The sequence below is a fragment of the Mya arenaria genome, chromosome 3 (assembly GCF_026914265.1).
Source record: "Mya arenaria isolate MELC-2E11 chromosome 3, ASM2691426v1".
In the NCBI taxonomy this organism is placed as follows: Eukaryota; Metazoa; Mollusca; class Bivalvia; order Myida; family Myidae; genus Mya; species Mya arenaria.
In genome coordinates this window covers 16,150,014-16,171,902 of record NC_069124.1, presented here as the reverse complement: position 1 = coordinate 16,171,902, position 21,889 = coordinate 16,150,014, and the positions used below count along the sequence as shown (strand labels likewise).

Sequence of the window (21,889 nt, the reverse complement as noted above, 5' to 3'; positions counted from 1 at the left end):
ACTGTTCAATAGGCAAGAATACTATACACGGTTTGATTGAGACTGTTCAATAGGCAAGAATACTATACACGGTTTGATTGAGACTGTTCAATAGGCAATGATTCTATACACGGTTTGATTGAGACTGTTCTATAGGCAATGATACTATACACGGTTTGATTGAGACTGTTCTATAGGCAATGATCCTATACACGGTTTGATTGAGACTGTTCAATAGGCAATAATACTATACACGGTTTGCTTGAGACTGTTCTATAGGCAATGATACTATACCCGGTTTGATTGAGGCTGTTCTATAGGCAATAATACTATACACGGTTTGATTGAGACTGTTCTATAGGCAATAATACTATACACGGTTTGATTGAGGCTGTTCTATAGGCAATAATACTATACACGGTTTGATTGAGACTGTTCTATAGGCAATGATACTATACCCGGTTAGATTGAGACTGTTCTATAGGCAATAATACTATACACGGTTTGATTGAGACTGTTCAATAGGCAATGATCCTATACACGGTTTGATTGAGACTGTTCAATAGGCAATAATACTATACACGGTTTGATTGAGACTGTTCTATAGGCAATGATACTATACACGGTTTGATTGAGACTGTTCAATAGGCAATGATACTATACCCGGTTTGATTGAGACTGTTCTATAGGCAATGATACTATACCCGGTTTGATTGAGGCTGTTCTATAGGCAATAATACTATACACGGTTTGATTGAGGCTGTTCTATAGGCAATAATACTATACACGGTTTGATTGAGACTGTTCAATAGGCAATAATACTATACACGGTTTGATTGAGACTGTTCTATAGGCAATAATACTATACACGGTTTGATTGAGGCTGTTCTATGGGCAATAATACTATACACGGTTTGATTGAGACTGTTCTATAGGCAATAATACTATACACGGTTTGATTGAGGCTGTTCTATAGGCAATAATACTATACACGGTTTGATTGAGGCTGTTCTATAGGCAATGATACTATACCCGGTTTGATTGAGACTGTTCAATAGGCAATGATTCTATACACGGTTAGATGTAGACTGTTCTATGGGCAATGATTCTATACACGGTTTGATTGAGACTGTTCAATAGGCAATAATACTATACACGGTTTGATTGAGACTGTTCAATAGGCAATGATTCTATACACGGTTTGATTGAGACTGTTCTATGGGCAATGATACAATACCCGGTTAGATCTAGACTGTTTTATAGGCAATGATACTATACACGGTTAGATCTAGACTGTTCTATGGGCAATGATTCTATACACGGTTTGATCGAGACTGTTCAATAGGCAACGATACAATACCCGGTTTGATTGAGACTGTTCAATAGGCAATGATTCTATACACGGTTTGATTGAGATGTTCTATAGGCAATGATACTATACACGGTTTGATTGAGGCTGTTCTATAGGCAATGATCCTATACACGGTTTGATTGAGACTGTTTTAAAGACATAATGATACTATTCCCGGTTTGATCGCGATTGTTTTATAGACAATGACACTATACCCGATTTGACTTAGACTGTTCTAAAGATATAATGATACAATACCGGGTTTGATCGAGACTGTTCTATAGGCAATGATTCTATACACGGTTTGATCGAGACTGTTCTATAGGCAATGATACTATACACGGTTTGATTGAGGCTGTTCTATAGGCAATGATTCTATACACGGTTAGATGTAGACTGTTCTATGGGCAATGATTCTATACACGGTTTGATTGAGACTGTTTAATAGGCAATGATACTATACACGGTTTGATTGAGGCTGTTCTATAGGCAATGATACTATACCCGGTTTGATTGAGACTGTTCAATAGGCAATGATACTATACCCGGTTTGATCGAAACTGTTATATAGGCAACTATACAATACCCGGTTTGATTGAGACTGTTCAATAGGCAATGATTCTATACACGGTTTGATTGAGACTGTTCAATAGGCAATGATTCTATACACGGTTTGATTGAGATGTTCTATAGGCAATGATACTATACACGGTTTGATTGAGGCTGTTCTATAGGCAATGATCCTATACACGGTTTGATTGAGACTGTTTTAAAGACATAATGATACTATTCCCGGTTTGATCGCGATTGTTTTATAGACAATGACACTATACCCGATTTGACTTAGACTGTTCTAAAGATATAATGATACAATACCGGGTTTGATCGAGACTGTTCTATAGGCAATGATTCTATACACGGTTTGATCGAGACTGTTCTATAGGCAATGATACTATACACGGTTTGATTGAGGCTGTTCTATAGGCAATGATTCTATACACGGTTAGATGTAGACTGTTCTATGGGCAATGATTCTATACACGGTTTGATTGAGACTGTTTAATAGGCAATGATACTATACACGGTTTGATTGAGGCTGTTCTATAGGCAATGATACTATACCCGGTTTGATTGAGACTGTTCAATAGGCAATGATACTATACCCGGTTTGATCGAAACTGTTATATAGGCAACTATACAATACCCGGTTTGATTGAGACTGTTCAATAGGCAATGATTCTATACACGGTTTGATTGAGACTGTTCTATAGGCAATGATACTATACCCGGTTTGATTGAGACTGTTCTATAGACATAATGATACTATACCCGGTTTGATTGAGACTGTTCTATAGGCAATGATTCTATACACGGTTTGATTGAGACTGTTCTATAGGCAATGATACTATACCCGGTTTGATTGAGACTGTTCTATAGGCAATGATACTATACCCGGTTTGATCGAAACTGTTATATAGCAACGATACAATACCCGGTTTGATTGAGACTGTTCTATAGACATGATGATACTACACCCGGTTTGATTGAGACTGTTTTAAAGAAATAATGATACTATTCCCGGTTTGATCGCGATTGTTTTATAGGCAATGACACTATACCCGATTTGACTTAGACTGTTCTAAAGATATAATGATACTATACACGGTTTGATTGAGGCTGTTCTATAGGCAATGATACTATACCCGGTTTGATCGAAACTGTTATATAGCAACGATACAATACCCGGTTTGATCGAGACTGTTATATAGCAACGATACAATACCCGGTTTGATTGAGACTGTTTTATAGGCAACGATACAATACCCGGTTTGATTGAGACTGTAATATAGGCAATGATTCTATACACGGTTAGATTGAGACTGTTTTATAGGCAATGATACTATACACGGTTAGATTGAGACTGTTTTATAGGCAATGATTCTATACACGGTTAGATTGAGACTGTTTTATAGGCAATGATCCTATACACGGTTTGATTGAGACTGTTCAATAGGCAACGATACAATACCCGGTTTGATTGAGACTGTTATATAGGCAATGATTCTATACACGGTTAGATTGAGACTGTTCTATAGGCAATGATCCTGTACACGGTTAGATTGAGGCTGTTCAATAGGCAATGATCCTATACACGGTTAGATTGAGACTGTTCTATAGGCAATGATCCTATACCCGGTTTGACTTTGACTGTTTTAAAGACATAATGATACTATTCCCGGTTTGATCGCGATTGTTTTATAGGCAATGACAGTATACCCGATTTGACTTAGACTGTTCTAAAGATAAAATGATACTATACCCGGTTTGATTGAGGCTGTTCTTTGGGCAATGATTCTATACACGGTTTGATTGAGACTGTTCAATAGGCAATGATACTATACCCGATTTGACTTAGACTGTTCTATAGACATAATGATACTATACACGGTTTGATCGAGACTGTTCTATAGGCAATGATACTATACACGGTTTGATTGAGGCTGTTCTATAGGCAATGATCCTATACACGGTTTGATTGAGACTGTTTTAAAGACATAATGATACTATTCCCGGTTTGATCGCGATTGTTTTATAGGCAATGACACTATACCCGATTTGACTTAGACTTTTCTAAAGATATAATGATACTATACCCGGTTTGATCGAGACTGTTCTATAGGCAATGATTCTATACACGGTTTGATCGAGACTGTTCAATAGGCAATGATTCTATACACGGTTTGATCGAGACTGTTCTATAGGCAATGATTCTATACACGGTTTGATTGAGACTGTTCAATAGGCAATGATTCTATACACGGTTTGATTGAGGCTGTTCTATAGGCAATGATTCTATACACGGTTTGATTGAGACTGTTCTATAGGCAATGATTCTATACACGGTTTGATTGAGGCTGTTCTAAAGGCAATGATACTATACCCGGTTTGATTGAGGCTGTTCTATAGGCAATGATTCTATACACGGTTTGATTGAGGCTGTTCTATAGGCAATGATTCTATACACGGTTTGATTGAGACTGTTCTATAGGCAATGATTCTATACACGGTTTGATTGAGGCTGTTCTATAGGCAATGATTCTATACACGGTTTGATTGAGGCTGTTCTATAGGCAATGATACTATACCCGGTTTGATTGAGGCTGTTCTATAGGCAATGATTCTATACACGGTTTGATCGAGACTGTTCTATAGGCAATGATACTATACACGGTTTGATTGAGGCTGTTCTATAGGCAATGATACTATACACGGTTTGATCGAAACTGTTCTATGGGCAATGATCCTATACACGGTTTGATTGAGACTGTTCAATAGGCAATGATTCTATACACGGTTTGATTGAGACTGTTCAATAGGCAATGATTCTATACACGGTTTGATCGAGACTGTTCTATAGGCAATGATTCTATACACGGTTTGATCGAGCCTGTTCTATAGGCAATGATACAATACCCGGTTTGATTGAGACTGTTCAATAGGCAATGATTCTATACACGGTTTGATTGAGACTGTTCAATAGGCAATGATTCTATACACGGTTTGATCGAGCCTGTTCTATAGGCAATGATACTATACACGGTTTGATTGAGACTGTTCAATAGGCAATGATACAATACCCGGTTTGATCGAGACTGTTTTATAGGCAATGATTCTATACACGGTTTGATTGAGACTGTTATATAGGCAATGATTCTATACACGGTTAGATTGAGACTGTTATATAGGCAACGATACTATACACGGTTTGATCGAGACTGTTCTATGGGCAATGATTCTATACACGGTTTGATTGAGACTGTTCTATAGGCAATGATTCTATACACGGTTTGATCGAGACTGTTCTATGGGCAATGATCCTATACACGGTTTGATTGAGACTGTTCTATAGGCAATGATTCTATACACGGTTTGATTGAGACTGTTCTATAGGCAATGATACTATACCCGGTTTGATTGAGACTGTTCAATAGGCAATGATACTATACCCGGTTTGATTGAGACTGTTCTATAGGCAATGATTCTATACACGGTTTGATTGAGACTGTTCAATAGGCAATGATACTATACCCGGTTTGATTGAGACTGTTCAATAGGCAATGATTCTATACACGGTTTGATTGAGACTGTTCTATAGGCAATGATTCTATACACGGTTTGATTGAGACTGTTCTATAGGCAATGATACTATACCCGGTTTGATTGAGACTGTTCTATAGGCAATGATTCTATACACGGTTTGATTGAGACTGTTCAATAGGCAATGATACTATACCCGGTTTGATTGAGACTGTTCAATAGGCAATGATTCTATACACGGTTTGATTGAGACTGTTCTATAGGCAATGATTCTATACACGGTTTGATTGAGACTGTTCAATAGGCAATGATTCTATACACGGTTTGATTGAGACTGTTCTATAGGCAATGATACTATACCCGGTTTGATTGAGACTGTTCAATAGGCAATGATACTATACCCGGTTTGATTGAGACTGTTCAATAGGCAATGATCCTATACCCGGTTTGATCGAGACTGTTCTATAGGCAATGATACTATACCCGGTTTGATTGAGACTGTTCAATAGGCAATGATTCTATACCCGGTTTGATTGAGACTGTTCAATAGGCAATGATACTATACCCGGTTTGATTGAGACTGTTCTATAGGCAATGATTCTATACACGGTTTGATTGAGACTGTTCTATAGGCAATGATACTATACACGGTTTGATCTAGACTGTTCTATGGGCAATGATCCTATACACGGTTTGATTGAGACTGTTCAATAGGCAATGATTCTATACACGGTTTGATTGAGACTGTTCTATAGGCAATGATACTATACCCGGTTTGATTGAGACTGTTCAATAGGCAATAATACTATACACGGTTTGATTGAGACTGTTCTATAGGCAATGATTCTATACACGGTTTGATTGAGACTGTTCAATAGGCAATAATACTATACACGGTTTGATTGAGACTGTTCAATAGGCAAGAATACTATACACGGTTTGATTGAGACTGTTCAATAGGCAATGATTCTATACACGGTTTGATTGAGACTGTTCTATAGGCAATGATACTATACACGGTTTGATTGAGACTGTTCTATAGGCAATGATCCTATACACGGTTTGATTGAGACTGTTCAATAGGCAATAATACTATACACGGTTTGATTGAGACTGTTCTATAGGCAATGATACTATACCCGGTTTGATTGAGGCTGTTCTATAGGCAATAATACTATACACGGTTTGATTGAGACTGTTCTATAGGCAATAATACTATACACGGTTTGATTGAGGCTGTTCTATAGGCAATGATCCTATACACGGTTTGATTGAGACTGTTTTAAAGACATAATGATACTATTCCCGGTTTGATCGCGATTGTTTTATAGACAATGACACTATACCCGATTTGACTTAGACTGTTCTAAAGATATAATGATACAATACCGGGTTTGATCGAGACTGTTCTATAGGCAATGATTCTATACACGGTTTGATCGAGACTGTTCTATAGGCAATGATACTATACCCGGTTTGATTGAGACTGTTCAATAGGCAATGATTCTATACCCGGTTTGATTGAGACTGTTCAATAGGCAATGATACTATACCCGGTTTGATTGAGACTGTTCTATAGGCAATGATTCTATACACGGTTTGATTGAGACTGTTCTATAGGCAATGATACTATACACGGTTTGATCTAGACTGTTCTATGGGCAATGATCCTATACACGGTTTGATTGAGACTGTTCAATAGGCAATGATTCTATACACGGTTTGATTGAGACTGTTCTATAGGCAATGATTCTATACACGGTTTGATTGAGGCTGTTCTATAGGCAATGATTCTATACACGGTTTGATTGAGACTGTTCAATAGGCAATGATTCTATACACGGTTTGATTGAGGCTGTTCTATAGGCAATGATTCTATACACGGTTTGATTGAGACTGTTTTATAGGCAACGATACTATACCCGGTTTGATTGAGACTGATCAATAGGCAATGATTCTATACACGATTAGATTGAGACTGTTCTATAGGCAATGATTCTATACACGGTTTGATTGAGACTGTTCAATAGGCAATGATTCTATACCCGGTTTGATTGAGACTGTTCAATAGGCAATGATACTATACCCGGTTTGATTGAGACTGTTCATTGACAGCATGTACAGCAATGGTAACGTTGCTCTGCTTTCGACTTTTTATCTGCAAATGTATACCGATATGATTTCAACTGGGAATCCTTTATTTCCTATTTAAAAACGAGGAAACTCTGATGAGATAGCAACCTGATTGCTGCGTTTATCCATTTAATCACATATAATTATGTTTAATCGGCCTTACGAAAAACTGTATTTGTTGAATTCTGGACCATTTGGTGTATGGTCCCTTTAATATGTAGTCGAAAACAAGGAAAACAATCTTAAGCACGGTACAATCACCGATACGGTTGAATTTCGTGCAGTATCATTTTCCATTTCGTGCGAGAAAATGATTTAATCATTTTACTGCCCTCTTCGCGCCCATAAACGGTTTTATTACGCAATAACCGTTTCATTATTTTAGATGGTTTTTAGTCTGGCGTCTTCCCTTAAGCGTGATAGAAAGCTGGTTTGAATTAATTGAATTAAAGGCTGCTAATTTGAAACGACGATCAATAGTAGCAACACTCAAACTGATGTCTTCAATTTACTTTTTAAACTGTTGATATTGGCCCCATTTTCCTCGAGTGAAGCTCCTATAGGTAGAGGAACTTTCATTTTCAGAACCGCTCTCAAAATTGAGCCTTATCCTTATGTTACTTTCATAAAGTGTTTGTATTCTGTTATGGCGTTGGATGACACGTTCTTCCATTAACAATTTCTAGTTTCCACAACTCACTCAGTTGTACGCACATGTTTACTAATGAGATGCACATAAAGTCAATTTGTTCGATTGGCATGCTGTATCGCGATGGATAACCGTACACCGGATATAGTAGCCCAATTGAGACGTAAACAATGCTATTTTCACAGGGATGGTGAGGGTTTGACTTGTTTTTGTTTTAGATAACCTTAGTTTGACACAATAAAGTACAGGTTTAACGATTATAGACATGTCCAGGTCTCAACATGACCGTTATGCTTGGCTTTAAAACATTAGTAAACTGGTGGTGAAGTAGATAGCTCACGGGCAAAGTCAGGGTTTTAACAAAGCTATTTTAATAATCTGTGTATGATGCACATTCAATAGATTCAATATTCTAGCTGCACCCAGCTTCATCAACCCTATGATGTCTTATTTTTTCCAGATTAATAGCCCTTCGTAAATTAATTTGTACAATAAACTGTTATCAATATACAAGTTTTTTTCTGCATATAATGTTAAATGTTTTATAATTGTGATGTTTCTTTCTAGTACCAAGTTTGCGAATCGGGGTTCATTGGAAGGGAAATACCTTGTTTTCTGCAGTGTCCTGTAATGAATTATGGTCAGCATCTGTTTTTATTTTAAAGTAAATACATCTTACTTTGGTTTTATGGCTTATTGGTTCATATAGTTGCACATTAAATGAATCATCGGCATTTTAAACTGAAGATGACACCTTCTTTATTGATGTCCTCTAAAGTCAATCGTTGGCCTTCAAAAAAGTATTACTAGTAATATAATTTGCAATGGATAATCATTTACAGCAGTATTGTCACTTTTAAACCCTTTGGAAGAAATTGGACTTTGCAATGCCTTCTAGAAGTGATATTTACATATCTAAATTGGAAGTGCCATAAATGTTGAACTGAGAATAACTATAATTGGTCATTTTAACACCAGAAGTCTTCACATATCTTACTGAATGCTGTTACTTGAGCACTGATTATGCTTGACGAAGTAATCAACGTCCACGGACGAAACATAAGGTCAATTTCCTGTCCTTTGCTATCCAAGAAGCCACAGCACCACAATCAGATTTGTCTTGAATGACAAGTTTGCCGGCGGTATATTCCACAGTTAGACATGAGGAACGCGAATCGATGTTTATACTGTGTCCATCGCGGAGCAGGCAACTCTGTTTTCGTGTGAGGAGCCTGTCGATATTATTGACAAATGAGAGAAGCAAGAATCTGTCGCTTCCTTTTTCCACTGAAATTGCAATTACATGAGAATTCGAGAACAGTTTCTTGTTTGTGGATAAAAACTATGCCGATGATACATGCATATTCTGTTTGTTCGATATTCCTTTGTCCTGTAAAGGATTCTTAAAGTGAGCGATGTGTTTTTAAGTTGGTGATGTATGGCAGTTTGGTAATGGAATCTTATCAGTCGGTGGCCTAAAGTTTCAAATGATGTGGATCTAAATTGAAAAGATGCAGCTTTGTAAAGAACTGGATTTTACATACGGAGTTTAGTAGGCATTTGATGATTTGTAGAAGGACTGTTTTGTTGACACAAAAAAACCAACAACGATCCGTGGATGTCAATCCCTGCTGATGTTATCCTAATTGGTAAACGGATGAGTTAAACATGCACTATGACTTTACTGTGCATCCTGCTTCTGACTATTGGTATCACGATGATAGGAAATGTGAGGTCCATAGACAAGCGATGCGATCCGTTTTATGCAATAGGTAATCTATCTGAACCTCTCGTAGACTCGTAAAATCACATGGCTGCTGTCTTTGGTTCGGAATCCTGAAAGCTTGAATACATACATAACAACACTCTGATCTTATTTCTGATACAGAAAGGCATATGCCTTACATAAGTCGCCAAAACGAAATGAATACTCGAAGGACAGTTGCAATTCTTTTAATGGCTTACTTACATCAAAGATGGCAGCCACGAAACTGTAAAGAATTTAAAACATTTTTGTTATCAATCTATTTTACATTTACTTTCTACAAAAAAACTCACATTTTCAATAAACGAAACTATATTAAAATTAATATAAAAGTATATTGCTTTTGTGTACCATATAATTGTATGCATCATGAAAACCTTAAGACTAAGGACGAGAAGGATTGTTCTAATGAGGAGGTAGAGAAGGGGAGCAAAGCTGAAAGGTAAATAGAAGTTTGTTCAAGTCTATGTTTCTGTTAATTTATTGGCCTGAAGTTGTTATCCAGTGAGTTTGCATGGTTGTCCTGCAAGGATTGAAGATATTGAAACATATAGTTATTTGTTTAGACCTGATTTTTTTCACTGATTGTTGTCATGTATCATAGGTGTCTGTAGTTTGTGTACTACATCTTGTAATAATATTTGGATTGTTTTATCTTCGAGTATTGTTTTTATTGTGTTGTCTTGTGTGGGTCATACAAGTATTTGTTTTGTCCCGTTATGGTGTGTAGTCCTGTGTAGTGCAGTCTTGATACGTTAAGTATTGACTCAGGTAGATTGATTATGAGTATTGTTGGTGGTCACCATGTCAGACAACTCGGTTTCCTCCGGGCGCTCCAGTTTCGCCAACAAAACAAGACCACCCTCTCGGGAAACATCGTGCCAACGAGAGTAACTTAGCATAACTTAATATAACTTTCTTTACAATCGTTGTAAAATAAATGACGTTTCAACCAGTTCAATTGATTGAAGCTATATGGATATCCGATGGTACAGAAATTCAATTAGAACTTTATGGACGAATACATATTGATGATAGCTTCCAAAAGTTCACCCTGAAGTAACCAAGACAATTACACACAGAAAACAACACAAAATTAAGAATGTTTTCAACTTTTATATGGTGACCTGATTTCACGTATCATGTCGGTTGCGCATGACCTAAATTCTAGGGATTTGTTTTCAGGAATATAATCTAACTTCCTGTTATTTTACCTATGGGCGTATTCTAAGACAAGTTTTCTGTCATCAAAGTCCATTTCAATTCAAACAAATTTTCACTTGACCCTAATTCGCTAAATCATGGATATATTTCATGGCAGCTGTATCCACGCATCGAACTGAGCCTAAAACCACTTCCACAGAAATTCGTCTCGTATTTATATACGTCAAAATCAATCTAAACATGTTAATGAACCTGAATGGATTAACTGAGTTCTTGTGAAAGGACCTACAAATTCTGTGAACAGAGAAAGGTTCCATTTTATGAATGTTACAGAGTAGTTTGGGACATGCGATCTCTGGCATGTATCTTGTGGAAACAGATTAATGAGCTAATGGTAATATATAACTGAAATACAATCTTATTAATGGAAGTGGGCGGACAAGCATAGAGACAAAACGAACTTAAACAGCAACCTTCCTTTTATCGAGTTTAATTCTCATAAGACAATACAGACGAAACTTATACAAAAAGTCAAATTTATTTACACCAACTAAATATTCTTTTAACCATTCATAAATACTGCCTTTCCTGTTGACATACATATTTATACATGCTTGCTATAGGAAATGTCTTGTAAAATTTATGTTCGCAACTTGCAATTGGCTTATTATATTTTTTATCATATTAACCATTGTAAATGATTTTTATAGTCTGTTGTCTTATTTAGTCATAAATGCACAAATGAATCTAAATGGCAAACAAATGAAAAACACTAGAACGGGAGAGTGCTTTCGATCATTTAGTTTGATTTTCTATTGAGCTTGTTCTTGCATTTTTTCTTTTGCACTAAATTATGTTTTGCTAAAGAGAGGACGTAGATTAAGAGTATAGAAATAGTTAAAAATGAGTTAAAATACACGGTGCTTATCATTAATTATTAATTAACCTTCAGTAAAATGTATACAAAACAAACTCGTAAATTTAAATCATAATTAGAAGCAAATGTCAAACACATTTAGGACTCCTTCTCGTGATTTCACCTCATCAATGAGTCCATGGTCAATGACAATCTCACAATGTCTATCTTTTTTCAGGTTACAGCACCGACCACTTGGAGCAGGATTTGTACAAGTACCTCTTTTCCGACTACAATCCACTCATACGTCCGGTCATAAATATCACCGAAACCATCATCGTGCAGTTTAACTTGGCCCTGAGCCAAATTATCTACGTGGTAGGTATAAGTTGATTACGTCATCATTTAATGTTATGACGTCATAGTATACGGATATGTTTTGCATTTCCCCCAGGTCCCGTTGATCAACAGCAATGGTTTGAATGCCTTGTGGAGGATTTATTTGAGACATCCAAGTACAGCCCACTGGTAAGACCGGTGGAAAGGATTAATGACACCATAACCATTGACTTTAGTATTCAACTCAGTCAAATTATAAGTGTGGTAAGTATGTTTTGAATACTTATATAAAATCAATGCATGTGTTAAATGTATGAGGTGTTTGTTGCAATTTAACCGGTAATATTAACAATCGTCTTTGTTTTATAATGACCAACCTATACCGCACCACAACAATCTTCTTTGTTTTATAATAACCAACCTATACCGCACCACAACAATCTTCTTTGTTTAATTACCAACATATACCTCGCCACATCAATCGTCTTTGTTTAATTACAAACATATACCTCACCACAACAATCTTCTTTGTTTAATTACCAACATATACCTCGCCACAACAATCCTCTTTGTTTAATTACCAACATATACCTCACCACAACAATCCTCTTTGTTTAATTACCAACATATACCTCACCATAACTTGTTATTGTAAATAAGATAATAATTTTTAATATATTTTCTTAGCACTTGATGATACGTTCTTGAATTCAGTTGGCCTTTATTTTTATTTGTATACATACTGAATGAAATCATTATATATGCAATGATGTGCTTGAAACATATTGCCATGGAGTTTGATTATTCAAATATCTTGTAATTACTACCTTCTCTGACAAACATACTTAAGAAAACAAGAATATATTGTTAAAGAACAAGTTATGTCCCGCTTACGGATATCAAAAATATCATACATAAAAGGCTGTATCTTAACTTTTTATGGCATTGCCATTAATACAAAAAGTGGGAGGGAAGTCCAAACACTGGAACGTTTTTGAGTCATTAATAATCTGTTCAAGAGTAAACCATGAATCATTCGTTATTGTTATGGTTATGTTTAGGAACTGAGCAAGAAATCACGAAGGATATTTATTCGTTTTTATTTCAATGGCATTATTCAAAAAAGTAGTTCGACCACATGATTATGTTTTTGTGCTGAAATATTTTAGACTATCTAGTTGAGAAAGCACGCTGGTCATTTGATGATTTTTGTTCAAATAATAAATATATGGAACAAACAATGTCTTCACCTTAGTTCCTGGTTTTGACAATGCAATTATTTTTGAAGCAACATCTTTACAAAGGCATTATCCATTGCTGGTTTGCTACCAGTAGGCGAGGTTTTTAAGATATTCACCTTACTCTTGAGGATGACTTAATACCAAGCCCTGATAATAAACTTAAGCTTATCTTCTTATCACACAATGCAAAATAAACTCGTTTTATATAACTACACGCTGTTTTTTAATCGGAATGCTGTGTACAAAAAGGTCAAATTATAGTTCGACAAAACTTGAAAAGAAGTTTTAGAATGTTTCCTATCAATTACAACAGAATAGAGAATTCTGCCCTGAGTGGTTTCTAAATTCTTAAATGTGTAACAATTGAATATTTTAACCAGACAAGTAGCTTGAAAGCATAATTTTACCATTAAATTAATGTGATAACCATTTGTCGGCGTTTTGCGCTTTTAGGCAGTTGGGTAATGTGAAGCGCTAAAAAGACCAAATCCAACCCGTTATTTATTTATTTTATTGCTTAGTATAAAGAAATGAGTTTGCCAAATCCGAGAATGCTCTTTTACTATTAAATAATGTGTGTGTGCATTCCATATGTGCAGACTGCCTACTCTTGGAAACATATTGAAATTTCAAAGCCTCTTTTTCAGCTGTATGGCATATTTACCGCTCTTTAATATCTCAGCTGTCCTGTTTCATGGTACACACATTACGCCAATTTGTCAGAAATACCACAACCTGCCAGACATATATATGACATATTATTATTTCCAGGACGAGAAGAATCAAATTATGAAGACAAACGTCTGGCTCCAAGTGGTAAGTAATAGGAAGACCTATATTTTTCCGCATTAGGAAAATGAGTGTGTATCTCGTTCCTTATTTATAATGATCCGACTGTATGCGTTTTTTAATCCAAATTCCATTTGGTTTTGAAGCTCGATTGATGAAAAGCGTCTTTTGCCCTCTAATATTTGCGCTAACGGTCTGAATTCAAGGTGTTGGAGACATATACAATGTTAAACATTACCAGTGCTTAGAAGTCGGTCATATTTGTGAATGAATACGTTATCATTTCACAAATCACGCGTTTATGTTGCACTCCCACAGGTATACCACTTTTACAACATTTTTTATTTTATGTCTTTGAAAGAGCAAATTTTTGCATAAATATCTGCAGACCAATGAAATAAGATTGCTGACAAAAACCAGATCGTAGATTTTCATATTTCCGTTCGAAAATTAATGTTTTGTGGCGTTACAAACGGTTTAAGAAAAATGCAAAAAAAAACATACAAGTTTTGAACATTCATGTAAAAATCTGCGATCTAATTTTGTCAGCAGACTTATATAACTGGTTTCTATGGATTTTCGCATACATTGGCGGTTCCAAGACAAAAATAAAAAAGTTGTCAAAACGTTCAATCTGTGAGAGTGCAGCTTTAAACCATCGAGTTAACGTTGAAGTAGATCAGAAATATGACGATGCAAATTATGCAGTCCTTAGCATATTACCCAAGATATTTCATTCAAAAAGCTCAAATGTAAATCATACCTAAATACCATGGAAATTATTTATCCCTGTAATTATATTGTGAGATGCATTCATTTAAATTACAATGGATCCATTCACTTGGCATTCAGTTCTGCTGCATATAGAATCAGTTCTGTCTGGTTTAGGGCTAAGCCTCCTGCATGTTTACAGGGTCTTTATTTGATATTTTGCTACTAACCTTATTCCTGTGGTTTTAATTATATTATAATATGCATTTTCTGCAATACAACTGTTTGCATCACGACCAAAACATGCTGTGTTCAAGAATGTTGCAGGATTTTTATTTATTTTTTTAATATGCGTTGTTCTGGATGGTAAACAGATTTTATTAATGCAATTTTAATGAGGCAAATAAACAAGGTCAACTATGACACTGGCCCTTTTTTTCGAACCTCTGATATGTAACCCTGTATACAATTAAGCTGAAAAGGTTTTTCAGTTGTATGCAATAGTGTATAGGTATTTGGTGACATTCTTCAAAGAAGAGCAGTACATGCCAACAACTATATGACTATATGAATGGTTTAGTGGCACACAGATTCGTTGCCAAATGTCAACAATACAAACAAACATACAATACAACACATCCATACACATTACATGAATATTGTCCTACAGTCGAATACTCACTTTTCACGTGCCACGTTTTACATTTGTATTATGCACCAGTCAATTGTAACCACGGCCCCCAGGCCTTTGACCACCCGTAGTTTGTGAATCCAACTATAACAAACTAAAATGAACAAATATCCTGCGTGTAATATCTAGTTGTGTATAGATAAAGACTGAGATAGTTCCCAATACATTATTGATGTCTACATAATGATTGTCCTGTATATCGCCCAGTACTGGACTGACTATCAACTGACGTGGGATCCGAAGAACTATGGGGGTATCCAGGCGCTCAGGATCCGCCCAGAGAAGGCTTGGACGCCAGACATCGTCCTTTTCAATAAGTATATGACATGTGTTTTTTTAGGGTATGCTTTAACCTTAATGTATCGTATGCTATGGGCTGTATAGTATGTTTTCATCTTTGGAATATGTTTCTTACCTGTATATGTTTTATACACTAACTTGTACACTTGGCATGACACTTATAATCTTTCTTTTAACGATGCCTCTTGGCAATATGAATGTTTGTTTATAGTTCTGGAATATATATATAATTATATAATATACCAATTTTTTTCTTGCAAGTATGTCCTTGTTGACGACATTTTCATGGCTTTTAACTCTTGTTAGCAGTAAAGATATTTAACAGAGAACCAGTAATGAAGCTATTCCTGCCATGCATTGACGAGGTTTGGAACACCTTCAGAGTCGTTGTTTTAACAAACCGGCTAATGATGCCACTTAAAATGTTGTTGTTTTCTTTCTTTTATATGACACATGTTGTTACATTTCTTGGATATATTCAGTGCTGATGGCAACTACGAGGTGTCATATCGGTCCAATGTGATCGTCTACCCGGACGGGAAGGTGAACTGGATTCCACCGGCCATCTACAAGAGCTCATGTACCATCGATGTCCAGGTCAGAATATTACGATACTTAAATATGCATCTTCTTCCCATTTCTTTGTATATATTTTTGCTGAATAGGCACACATTCACCTTTGTGTTTATTTGAGTTCATGCCAGTCTTAACCAGAATACTAAATATGTTCTCGACAATATATCTACTATTTAAGACATACACATGCGACATGCGCACTATTTTCGGACGTGTGTTAAAAGATTACATAAAGCTTGCTTTATGTTTCTTCGAGAAAACGAGTCTTAAATTCAATTATAATAAGATTAAAAAAGGCGTGTTCCTTTCTCTTATATAAGCAGTGAAATACAGTAGAGAAAATATTGAAAATTGATACTTATTAAGTAGAATGCGCAAACCCAAACCAGATAACATGTTAGTGTTGTTCAGCTTATAAAGGTAACAGGTGGCAGTTTTGGGCACTTATGAGCGTGTTTAAGTATTATGATACTTAACGTACCAAAAAGGTTCGGCGAATATAAACTAGAACACACGAAACACAAAACAATTGGCGAACGTTATATTGTTATCTTACGGCAGTAATATGCCACCATATATCTGACCTTAGGTCTGGTACACGTTAATCGAAGAAGTAAGACTTCCAATGCCGTTTTAGTCTGGCAAGTATGCAAATGATCAAGATTTCAATTCATTTTACTAAACCTTAAAATTGCTCCGGATGTAAACATTTTCTTTCTGGAAATGGCGCCGAGTCAATCTGATGCATTTTGAAACAGTTTATAAGCCAAGCACTTAGTAAGATGAAAACGTGATGAAGTAATTTGTTAACCCATTCACCAAAAGTTTCAGACATTTTAATCCGAGATTCATCTCCTGTTACCTCATTTGTACGAGGAATATTCACGAACGATATTTCTTTCAGTACTTTCCCTTCGATGAACAAAGATGTGACATGAAATTCGGATCTTGGACATTTAGAGAAGACCAGCTTAATTTCACATTTTACATGAACATGAATTCGCTAGATGTGACAGATTATTTGAAAAGTGGAACATGGGACATCCTAGACAGCCCTGCAAAAATTGAGCGAGTTCCACATCCGGTGACAGGCGAAATGAAAACCATGGTGATATTCACATTCAGGCTGAGACGGAAAACCTTGTTCTACACAGTAAACCTCATCATACCATGCGTATTGATCAGTTTTGTTACTATTTGTGTGTTTGCACTACCAGCGGATGCAGGGGAGAAGATTACCTTGTGCATATCCATTCTCCTTGCATTGGTTGTGTTCCTTTTACTGATTTCCAAAATTCTTCCACCTTCTTTGACAATCCCACTAGTTGCGAAATACCTTCTGTTCACATTTATTATGAATATAGCGGCCATATCATTCACCGTGATAGTTATAAATAGAAACTATCGAACTCCGAGGACGCACCAGATGCCTTATTGGGTACGGGTAGTTTTTCTGAATTACCTTCCCAGGATTCTGTTCATGGAACGACCTGAACACGATATTAGATGGAAGTCGCCTCATGACGAAGACTCCCATGAACATCATTTCACCTCTCCACTCTTGGTGAACTCAAGAAACCCAGATGTTTTGCAGACTGTGCCATCAAGAGGCGGACAATATGACAACTATTTGGACACTGTTGAACTTTCCGATATTAATCCGCACAATGACTGCCAATTAACTGTGTCGTCTGCGCCAGAAACTCAGCCCATGCTCTCGAACTACGACGATGCAGCGTTGGCACAGATATCTCCGGAAATAGTAAAGGCTGCCGAAGCTCTGCGGTTTATAAGCCGGCATTTGAAAAATGAAGACGACTACAACACGGTAATGGCAGATAATATAAACCCATTTGTCAGAAATTCTCTTAATATGCAAGTCTTCATAGTAATGTCTTTTTAATATTTTCACAACGTTAACTAAGTGATGATAATGCTATATCGACTAGGAGAAATATTCCATAATTAAGAAAACGTTCCATCTGGATGAGTTTATTTTATCTTGGAATATTTGTATCGAAATCTCGCCTTTGAATTCAGTTTTTTTGTTTGGTTTTCCGAACTACAATGTTAAGGGTTTTAATATTTTGTTTGTCTTATCGATATTTAACAAGCATAAATGACATTGTAAACAAGATAGTTCACTTGCATGTTTTTAATCATATAACTCTTTCAAATGAACGCTTTCATAATTAATGATACTCACCGTGCATCTAAATTCAAATATTTTTTATTGCATTACTTACTAGTATATAGATATAATTGAACATTTATCATCATTGCTTCCCATAACTTTTTTTTACTTGTATGTGTTTAAAATGGATAAATTATATCTCGAACTTATTCAACCAAACGCTGGATTTTAGCTAAACGGTTTCGAGCTGGCTAAAAGAGATTCGCTAAGGACACAAAAATAACTATGTATAACTGTTGCATGTTACATGTCCTTTTTATATGTATAAGATAGGTTCGAAAATGTGTAAAATAAGAAAGAAATATAATTACTCACTTCCATTTATCTTGTAGGTCCTTGACGACTGGAAGTACGTTGCCAGGGTGATCGACCGCTTGTTGCTGTATATATTTCTCCTGGTTACAATTGGCGGGACCATGACGATCCTCATGCAGGCCCCCCATATACTCGAATATGTAGACCAGGACGAGATCATACAAAACATTATACAGAAATGGAACCTGGGGGCGACCTGAATTCACTCTGGTGTTTTGCAGAAATGGAACCTTGGAATCCACTGAAACCTGTTTGGTGTTATTCATGAATGGTACTCTGTGAGTACACAATTCACTTCGGTGTTTTACAGAAATGGACCCTTGAAGTAAACAGAGCAAATTTGATGTTTCGGGTTCTAGCCCTAAAGCAAGCTGAACTGTGTAGTGTAAAATGTTGACCATAACCTAGGGGAACTACTGTCGTGATTTGAGACAAACTTGACCCGATGTCGTTTTGCAGAAACAGAACCGTTGGACTACCTGAATTCATTGGTGATTTACAGAAATTGACCTTCTTGGCAAACAGAGCACGTGTAGAGTTTAGAGTTTAGTGGGCAAGTGCAAGGCAAGCTGGGCAAGCGGAACACTTTAGTGTCTAATGTTTAGTATGACTTTGCAGCAGGGTAAACGTATGTCCTGTTTAACATCAATCCTAACCGAACGGTATTTATTTTGATGTTAAAGGCTGTTGCTTATACAAGCATCATAGCTTTCTGGTCATTGAACGGGCATGAATAGTTTGAATAATGAAAGTCGGGGGTCCAATAAAGTGGACAGATTGTTGTATGAAGAGAAGGGGATAATGTGTGTTCGGCATTCAGCTGTTCAGATTCAGGGAGACCATTCTGGTGTACGTCGGTTTTGTACATACTAGTTATCATTTTGTTGTTTATATTGATCATTTTATATAGTGCATATTTGATGTCTTTGGGTGTTTATCCTACAATGATTTTATGTGTGTATAAAATGAATATGTGTGTACATTTTATGAATGTTGTCCGGTCGTGTAAGTCTGTTTCACTTGACTTGTGTAGGTTTTATGATCATCTAAAATAAACATTATACATACTATCAAATGTCAAACCATTAAGTATGCAAGCAACTAATGCACACTAAATAAGCTACCGTAACATCAACAGCATTATCAGCAGCAAGTAAAACACGTTCCAATATCCATTATACTTTAAATGAACAAGACGAGCAGCCGATTGTATAAAATAACATACGCTATCCATAGGTTGTCTGTTGGCTAGTTTGCGCGTCAAGGCAATTTGATTGGCCAACAGTATTTATCGGATACATATTGACCAATCAACACGTTTAATGGCTGATATTAATCAAACCGAACGGTTTTATTCGATTTGCTGCAGCTGCCAAACTAAATATGGTGATAATGGCCGTCGTGATGTTCGATAACATGTTTGGACATTTGAGTGTCCTTCAGACACCAATGTAATGTTAACATTATTGAAACTATAGGGCCGAGCCCAATAACCTAAAATTTAACCACAAGCCCGATTACAGGCCTATGCTCAAGGACAAATATTTACATTCGCCCTAGTCTTTTTGCGGGAACATGGAATTTGAACTTTATTCCTTATATAAGCCTCCATAAATTAAGAGACGCATTACCAAGTGCTTACATGAAATACAAACAAGATGACCAAACACATTCACCATGCACATATTTGCAATGTACACAAAAAACACATCTATACCACAAATAATGGAACAAAATAATACTTTACTCACATGAATACTTGAACGTCAGTTAACAAATGGTATACGACTGTACAACCACTGGCAAATCGTTCATAAGAACATCTGTTCTTGGTAGCCTTTCTTAAATAATAAATACGCAGGTGAGGAGGATTTTGATGATTTTCAATCGTGATGATTGATAAATTTTCATTTTGCCCTACTCTATTCATAAAGCACTGAACTCACGAAAAACATGCGATCGGTCTTGAAATAGCAAACAAAAAAAAAACGCTAAAAGACCACAAGCGTATATAACTATCCAAATATTGTCAGCACGGCACTATCTGGGTTGGTATATATAAAACTTAAGTTAATCTTAGGGTCATACATCATTGTCACTTCATTCACTCTATTGGTCAGATATTAATAACAAGTAATCCGATTAGCTACATCGTTCTTAGATCCGATTAAGACCAATATTGATTATCAGCCCTTTTCAGTAAAACGTCAGACGCGAAAAGACAAACAACAAGAATCACACTGAACAAAACACGTGCGGTAAACTTAACACTTCAGGAAACATCCTACCCTATCATGGATGTTAGGATTAGAGCATGGTATATCTATGGCTTCAGATCAAGGAAAAACGGGAAGAAAGAGTGATAATTACCCGTATATTGGTTTGGGGATAGGTTATTAAAATAACTCTTAAAGATTGTAACACGATAGACGGAAGTCGTAAGCAACAAATCACCAATTAATCCATTGAACGTTTTTGTTGTTACAGGAACATATGGTCCGATCGCAATCTGGTAGGTAGAATTGCGTTCATACCAGGTCTAGAAAAATGTTCTTCGTCTTCAACATCCCGAGATTAACAGCGTTTTTTTACGATCACAACAAACCTGCGAAAACAGCCAAAACATTTTTAACTGGGCTTATCAGCTTTGCAATTATTGTTATGTCATCTCTTAATTGCAGATGGTAGCTTAAAATAATACCTTATGTTTCCTAGTAAATTGATCTGAATTGTTCTAG

At 36.2% G+C, this 21,889-nt stretch overlaps 1 protein-coding gene across 1 annotated transcript; it reads left to right on the top strand.

Moving 5' to 3' along the window:
• The first annotated feature begins 9,862 nt into the window (after positions 1 to 9,862).
• LOC128228778 (acetylcholine receptor subunit beta-like 1) lies at positions 9,863 to 19,974 on the top strand. The gene is made up of 7 exons (XM_052940278.1): positions 9,863 to 9,982; positions 12,450 to 12,598; positions 14,347 to 14,391; positions 15,974 to 16,083; positions 16,549 to 16,663; positions 17,547 to 18,470; positions 19,169 to 19,974. Exons 1-7 carry the CDS (start codon positions 9,886 to 9,888, stop codon positions 19,349 to 19,351), a joined length of 1,623 nt encoding a protein of 540 aa, XP_052796238.1. The 5' UTR covers positions 9,863 to 9,885; the 3' UTR covers positions 19,352 to 19,974.
• The last annotated feature ends 1,915 nt before the right edge of the window (positions 19,975 to 21,889 follow it).

Excerpts from the sequence above, each read along its gene's own strand:
- LOC128228778 (XM_052940278.1), top strand. The coding sequence starts at position 9,886 with ATGACTTTACTGTGCATCCTGCTTCTGACTATTGGTATCACGATGATA. Across the intron at positions 9,983-12,449 it reads CGATCCGTTTTATGCAATAG|GTCCCGTTGATCAACAGCAA; the intron begins GTAATCTATCTG and ends CATTTCCCCCAG. Across the intron at positions 16,084-16,548 it reads GACATCGTCCTTTTCAATAA|TGCTGATGGCAACTACGAGG; the intron begins GTATATGACATG and ends GGATATATTCAG.